The sequence below is a fragment of the Gekko japonicus genome, unplaced genomic scaffold (genome assembly GCF_001447785.1).
Source record: "Gekko japonicus isolate JY-2015 unplaced genomic scaffold, Gekko_japonicus_V1.1 scaffold1359, whole genome shotgun sequence".
Lineage (NCBI taxonomy): Eukaryota > Metazoa > Chordata > Lepidosauria > Squamata > Gekkonidae > Gekko > Gekko japonicus.
Genome location: NW_015174315.1, coordinates 438,610 through 446,575, shown reverse-complemented (window position 1 = coordinate 446,575; position 7,966 = coordinate 438,610). Strand labels below are relative to the sequence as shown.

At 45.1% G+C, this 7,966-nt stretch overlaps 1 protein-coding gene across 1 annotated transcript in view; it reads left to right on the top strand.

Annotated features, from left to right (window-relative positions):
- The first annotated feature begins 558 nt into the window (after positions 1 to 558).
- The window catches only part of RAD51C (RAD51 paralog C), a 35,432-nt gene continuing 28,024 nt past the window's right edge, over positions 559 to 7,966 (top strand). Inside the window, exons 1-3 of the mRNA XM_015424164.1 lie at positions 559 to 796; positions 4,570 to 4,819; positions 6,494 to 6,660. Of these exons, the coding sequence (XP_015279650.1) occupies positions 559 to 796; positions 4,570 to 4,819; positions 6,494 to 6,660 (655 nt within the window). The remainder of the gene's footprint in view (positions 797 to 4,569; positions 4,820 to 6,493; positions 6,661 to 7,966) is intronic.

Here is a 7,966-nt window from a genome sequence, read left to right as displayed (position 1 = left end):
GCTGAACCCACTCTGGCCAATTAATACAGTCTTTGTCCATATGTAGCACCTTCGGAATTCGTTTTTGATATTAACTGTTTTTATTGCTTTAATGTTTTATCATGCCAATAGCCTTGTAAGCCGCCCTGAGCCTGCTTTAGCGTGGAGGGCAGGGTATTAATAATAATAACAACAATAAATATTATTATTTTTAAAAAACTGATGGAAAATGTCCTCTTTTGGGGTCGGGAGGTTAGGAATACTCCTAGTTAGTAGCAGTTATCCACAGCTTCAACAGTAGGGGGTGTTTCAAACAAGATTTGTCATGACCATCACTTGTTTGAAGCAGTCAGTCGGGAAATAGGTCCTCTTTTTTGCTTTTCCAAATATGATCACCCGACTTCATTTATAACCCGCCTTTCTCCTCAGAGGGGACCTAAGTCACCTTACAGCATCACGCGCCTCTCCTCTTTGACATGGGTATTATCCCCCCCCCCAAAAAAAAAAAAACTGGATTCGCTTCGCTCGGGTTTACTCCCGAGTCAGCCTTGCCCAGGATCGCACCAGCCTCACAGGGTAATGAAAGAGAAGGCGGCGGCTCTTCCCGTTCCGAGGGAGGGGAAGGAGCCGGCCCCTCTGGGCCGATCCGGGGCGGGGACAATTGGTGGATCCGTCCCCCGCCCGCGAACCTTCTTCATGGAGCAGCGAGACCTGGGCAGCTTTTCTTTGCCTCCGAGTCTGCGGGCCAAGCTGGTCGCCGCCGGCTTCCAGACATCCCAGGAGGTGCTCGACGTCCGGCCCTGCGAGCTCAGCAAAGGTAGGCCGCGGGAGAAGGAGCCGGGCCCGAGGGGGAAGCGCCTCTTCCTGCCTAGACGCTTCCCGCCAAAACCCGTCTCACAGTCTGTCCCTCAGGGGAACAGCGCTTGGCCTCCCCCTTGCCGCGGTAGATGGTTCGGCCCACTGCCGCTGGAGCGGCAGGAGGAACTGTGTGTGTGAGAGAGAGAGAGAGAGAGAGGGAGAGAGAGAGAGAGAGAGAGATTTGGTCAGTGTTCCCTCTAAGCTGAGTTAGCGTGAGCAAGCTCACAGGTTTTTAGCCTCCAGCTTACTTTTTTTTTTGGTCCTAGCTCAGGAAGGATGGCGCCAGAGCGAACTAACTTATGCAGTAGCCAAATCGCTTGCTCACAACTTCAATGCCAGTAGCTCACAAAGTATGATTTCTGCTCACAAAACTCCACAGCTTAGAGGGAGCACTGGATATGGTTACCATTATTTTGAGAAGTAAGAAAGAGGACCTGTTTCCCAACTGACTGCTTCAAATAAGTTATCACTATGACAGATCTCATTTTAAATGCCGCTGCTATTTAAGGTATTGATTGGGAGGGGCTGTGGCTCAGTGGTAGAGCACTCCCTTGGCATGCAGGAAGCCCCAGGTTCAATCCCCGGCATCTCCAGTTAGAAGATCTGGTACCAGGTGATGATGTGAAAGCGGCTGCCAGTCTGAGTAGGTGGACTGAGGGTCTGATTCAGTATAAGGCAGCTTGGTGTGTTCAAGCTGTGATAATTGCTACTAACTAGGTATATTCCTAACCTTTCAACCCAGAAAGAGGACAATAATAAAAAAATAAATGTTATCGAAGGCTTTCACGGCCGGAGTTCATTAGTTGCTGTAGTTTTTTGGGGGGGACATTTGCACTGTAGATTTCCCAACAGGCTTGAACTCAGCCAGGTAGTTCCCCGTCCAAAAAACACACACCCACACCCACTTTATAAATGGTCGCTATTGATTGCATTTTTAGAAAGGGAACTGGCAAAATGGGACAAGGGTAACCAATATAAAAAGGTAAAGGTTCCCTTGCTCGAAAGCCAGTCGAATCCGACTCTAGGGTTGCGGTGCTCATCTCCGTTTCAAAGCCGAAGAGCCAGCGCTGTCCGAAGACGTTTCCGTGGTCATGTGGCCGGCATGATTAAACACCGAGGCGCACGGAACGCTGTTACCTTTCTCACCAAAGCAGTACCTATTTATCTACTTGCAATTTCTTGCTTTCGAACTGCTAGGTTGGCAGGAGCTGGAACTAGAGACAGGAGCTCACCCCGTCTTGCGGCACCCGGGTCTTGAACCAATATAAAACCATGTATATGTTGCGGTTTTTTCGCCCTCATTCTAGCATATTGGCCCAGTCTGGAAAGAGGACATTTTCATCAGTTTTTTTAAAAAGAGGAGGGATACCAAAGAAAGAGGACATGTCCTCTTTGTAAAGCAAACAAACAAACTCGCCTGGACTTAAAAACATGCACAGGCAGGGAGAAAGGGTGTGTGTAAGGCTGCCTGCTGGGCTATTTCCCATTTGGAGAGTTCTACCATGGAGGGGAGCGTTTAAAAAATGTCGTCTAAGAGATGTGTTACGGTGTTACAGCCTTGGCTATTCAGCTGCATCTGGGATTTGATCCTTATCTGTTTTGTTTTTTTTTTAAAAAAATAATGATGAATGTGTACAGCAACATTGGTGTAGGTTGTCCCTTAACTGCCTTTCTGTGCTGTTGGTTTTATGGCTGCTGCTAGATCAGATGGGTCTATTGCAGCCTGGGTTAGCTTTCCTTAGGTTAGTTGCTTGAATTTTAATCGTTCTTCAAGCTTTTTTATGTTGTGAGCTGCTTGAGATGGATAAGCAACATTTAAACAACATGAGTGCCAGTTTGGTGTAGTGGTTAAGTGTGCAGACTCTAATCTGGGAGAACCAGGTTTGATTCCCCACTCCTCCACTTGCACCTGCTGATGTGACCTTGGGTCAGTCACAAGCTCTGGCACAGCTGTCCTTGAAAAAGAGCAGTTTGTGTCAGAGCTCTCTCAGCCCCACCCACCTCACAGGGTGTCTGTTGTGGGGAGGGGAAGGGAAAGGAATTTGTCAGCCGCTCTGAGACTCCAAGTGAAGGGCGGGGTATAAATCCAATCTCTTCTTCTTCTTCTTCTAAATCCTCTGGATAAACAGAAAAATTGCTGATTTTTTTACAGGCAAGCCCAAGTGTGTGTATATATGCATAAGACACCCTTTGGATTGTAGGCTCCCAGAGGCAGGGACCCTGTTTGCTTGTGTGTGTGATATAATTCACATATACACTCGCACATAAAGCCAGGCCCATTTTCTCCCCTTCCAAGGATGACAGAAAGGGGACTTCTACAAAAATGTGGTCCCCACCAATGTTCCCTCTTAATCTGTGGAGTCCTGTGAGCAAAAATTCTACTTTGTGAGCTCCTGGCATTAAAGTTGTGAGTGAGCAGTTTGGCTACTGTATAAATTAGTTTGCTCTGGAGCCATCCTTCCTGAGCCAAGACAAAAATGTGTGAGCCAGAGGCTTATTTTGCTTACCAGTAAATACCAGTGCATTATAAATGGGGGGGGGGGCAGTGGAACCCAACTTTAGTGGGTTAAAATCTAATTTGAAACTAATTTGGAACTTTATTTTCATGGTGGTAGATCACCGGCACTTTTGGCCGGAAAAAATAGATCACTACCTGTTCGAAGTTGGACATGCCTGATTTATGGTGACCCCCATGGGGTTTGCAAGGCAAGAGATGTTCAGAGGTGGTTTGCCATTATTTGCCTCTGTGTCATGACCCTGGACTTCCTTGGTGGTCTCCCATCCAAATACTAGCCAGGGTCGACCCTGCTTAGCTTTCGAGATCTGCCAAGATTGGGCTAGCCTGAGCCATCCAGGCTAGGGCATTTTAAGACTACCGACTGCCAGTTAAGGCTTCTCCGTCATGTTGTGAGACATCTTTCTCTCCTCACCCCTTTGTGTGTGTCTGTGTGTGTGGGGGTTATCAAACATCCAGTCTGACAAAGAGTTATGCTGCACTTGAGTTTGCTATTTTTATTTATTTATTTATTGCATTTTTACCCCGCCCTCCCTGGGAACGGGGATATTTTTGTTAGTCCTTGTAAAATGTTCTAGGCGCAAAAGTATTACGTAACAGCTGTTTTGGATTTTTTTTTCCTGGTCCAGCGCAGCTTTGGTCCATTAGGTGCACACACATCTGATGTGAGTAGGACAACAGCTGTCATGAGGGATAGGTGGTGATGGGCTTGCCAATATGTGGCACTGCAGGAGAGAATGATGCAACGGGGTGGGGTGGGGGGTGGGGTGGATTGGGCCCACAGAGGCTACAGTAAGACTTGACTGGTACATCGGCTTTCCAGCCAGGAACCTGCTATGTTGTTTTGTTCTGTCTTTACACTTCAAACCCATGAAAAAGCTTCTGGAGGATTTGTACAGCTCTGTTCTTCTCAAAGCTGTTTGTGTAGGCTTAGGAAATAGCAGGTGCTTTCTGAAACAAAACAACTTTTCTGTATTCTAATTAAACATAAAATAGACCTATTCGTATTCACGTACTTGGTTTTGTTCTTTGCTGTTCAGAACCACTAGGTGACGCTGTCACACTTCCTATGTTTCTCCAGCATGTAGATTTCAGTTCCACTCATTTTAATTCTTTTAGGTAGTTATATTTAAATTGCAAGCAGCTTTAGTTAACAGGCTGTTCTGTTTTTTTAATTTTTTTGTTGTGTTTTTTTGGTGCCCCCCCCCCCCCCCCAGAAATTGGAGTTTCTAAACAGGAGGCGTTAGAAATCCTGCAAGTGATCAGAGGGGACTGTTGTGGCAATGGAGGAAGCTCAGGAAACACAGCCAGAAAGTACACGGCACTTGAACTCTTGGAAAAGGAGCAAGACCAAGGCTTCATAGTAACCTTCTGCTCTGCGCTGGATGATGTCTTGGGAGGGGGTGTGCACCTAACGAAAGTCACAGAAATCTGTGGAGCACCAGGTGTTGGCAAAACACAATTATGGTAATGAAAGAAAAATCGTCACAATCATAGGGTAAAGTTTTATTTATGGCCAAAGCCAGCAGTTAACATTTGAAATAGTCACAACCAATGCTCCCTCTCAGCCGTGGAGTCTTGTGAGCAAAAATTCTACTTTGTGAGCTACTGGCAATAAAGTTGTGAGCGAGCAATTTGGCTGCTGCATAAATTAGTTTGCTCTGGAGCCTTCCTTCCTGAGCTAAGACAAAAGTGTGTGAGCTGGAGGCTAAAAAACTGTGAGCTAGCTCACACTAACTCATCTTAGGGGGAACACTGGTCACAACTGGCATTTAAACATGTTTTCTGCTCTTTTCCATTGCTCAAGAAACAGAAGGGGAGCACTGTATCACTTTGTTGCCTCTGAACTTGACGGGTGGCCTTGGCAAAGTACTGACATCGGGGTGGGGTGGGGGGAGGTGACATCCTGGTTTTCGGGCAAAACTGGTTTGAGAGCAATTTTAGTATAGAGTTTTGCCCAAAAACCAGAGTGTCACCCCTGATGTGCCTATATCATTACCAGGTGACGTAGGCACAGCACATAACGTCACTTCCAGTAACATCAGCACATTGGGGGCTATTCTTCTGGTTCCCGGAGCATCCCCTCATCCCCCCGCAGGCGTCTCAAAGGAACCTGGCAGTCCTAGACCTTCTACATACAAAGCATGCGCTTTACCCACAAAGCTATGGACCCTCTCTATAGTAGTATTTGTTCTATTAAATGCTAAGGTATTTAATGCATGCTGGACAGGAGGAACAAAATGTATCCCCCGGGTATTCTCCAGTCCTTCATGTCTACATTATAGCTGTATTCCACAAGCTGGTAGCTATCATTTGAGCAAGTTTAAAGCTACCATCTCACATCTGAAACTTCTCTGTATCAGCCCTAGTGCTGCTTACTTGGGAATACATTCCATTGAACAGAACGGGGATTCTAAGCAAACATCAGGGTGTTTTCCCATTAATTTCAGTGGAACCTAAAACTAAATAAGCAATTTATTTTATTTATAGTTTATGCCTTTCTTGCCAAGACTCAAGTTAGACTTGGTGTATTGATGTCTTAGGGACAAAGTACACATAACATATACTACGTAAACTGCATGTTATATCTACCATGTGGACTTGGAGCCATATAGCAGTTGTGAGTTCTTCATGGGAACTAAACTCGGAAGCATCACAGTGGCCCAGTTTGGATCAGCGCTGCAGGGGTAGGAGGGACTTCTCCCCCACCCCCCACCCGCAGTCTTGATGCAAATAAGGTTCCTGCAGTGCTTCCAGATTGAGTTCCCATGGGGAACTGTCAGCTGCCATATGGCTGGAAGTCCTGTGGTGATCACATGGTAGAGGTAAAATGTAGTGTGCATCTTACTATAGTTGAACCTTCATTTAAAAGACTTAAAGCTGTAAGTTTTTAAAAAAATGCCTCCCTATGTCTGTGGTAATTACCAGATTCTCAAGATTCTTGGTAGCATACCAGATTGTCCATTCCATACTGCAGAAATCTCTCTGTAATGTTATTTCCTGTCTGATTTACTCTTTGCCGGAAGAAAAAACAATTTCCCTGGAGATAAGTTGGGAGACGGTTTTTAATAACCTTTATTTATTGATATTTAATTATCTCTGCTTGCCTGTCTGTGACTTTCTTTATGTCTCCTTGCTCAGCATGCAGCTGGCGGTGGATGTGCAGTTTCCAGAGTGCTTTGGAGGGCTTGCAGGAGAAGCGGTATTCATAGACACTGAGGGAAGCTTTATGGTAGACAGAGTCGTGGATATGGCATCCGCCTGTGTTCAGCATTGCCAGTTGATTGCAGAAGTGCACCCTGAAGAAGGTTTGTTTTGACCAAACTGCATTCATGTGAGGATCATAACTAGGGTAGCAGCCTACCTCAAGACTTGCTGGAACTTTGTGAAATTTATTTTGAATTATAGGGAAGGTCAGGGTACTAAAGCCACTGGAGATCTTATGCAGTATCCTTTCTGAGATTTCAGCATGCATTACTTATACCATTTCAAGCATATCTTCAACACCCTAAAGGCTAAGAACTTGCTTTTTCAGTAAATACAAACACAAAACAAGAGAACTGTGAATCTCATTATATTGAATCCAGCACCCTGAATCACATTCTGGGCACTTCTGCATCATGCATATAGGTAGTTTCGACATCAGAATGGGCTTGTGTGGTTTTCCCATTACAGGTGCCACTGCTGTACAGCGGCAACAGAGCTTCCACATGGCAGGTTTCCCAGCAGATTCCTGTCCCCTTTGCCCAGCAGTTGCCCTTATTCTGCTGCCTGGTGGCTGGGAATTTTGCCTTTTTTTTTTTTAAGCCCCCTGAAGGGGATTTTTTTTTTAATTGCATTTTATATAAGGACTACAAACTACAATGAAATTAGGGGAGGGGAACTACATTTAAGGAGAAAGAAAGGATAACCACTACTAACTAAAAACCCAAGAGAGGAGATCATCAAATTAGCTTGTACACAATCCCTTAAAACGCTAACAATTTTATGAACTTACTCAGATATGCTAATATAACTTTTAAATCTTAAATTTAGCTGTTGGAAAAAGACCCCTAAGCATCTCAATATTAACAACAGTATTTTCAAAGGCACAATTCAGAGTCCTTCAGCCTTCATTTTTTCTTATCCTGTCTTTTCTGCAGTTTATAAGGACTTTTAGGAGCCGCTGCCCCTTTCTCAGACAGAGAGTCCTCTCCAGAAGACCCCAGGTCCAGCTCGCCACTGGACTTACTGTCCTTTTCCTCTTTATCCACCTCCTCTGGCTCACCCAACTGGATTCTCAGAAAGTCCCGTGCTTTGGAAACAGAGTCAATCTTTTCTTTTTTGTCCTGAAGTTTGAAGGTTAGGCCCTCAGGATATAACCACCGGTAGCTAATTGCATTTGTTTGAAGAAAAAGAATTAAATCTTTATATTTCTTTCTCCTTTGTCTTATTTCAAATGGGATATCTTTCAAAATCCTGATAACACTGTCCCCAATTTTCAGGGGTGTCCCCATCGTCGCTCTCAGGATAGAATCCCTCACGTGCCTCTTCGAGAATCTCATTACTATTTCCCCAGGCAGATTATTCTTCCTTATGTATATGGACCTGTAGACCACATCCATTTCGCTCATC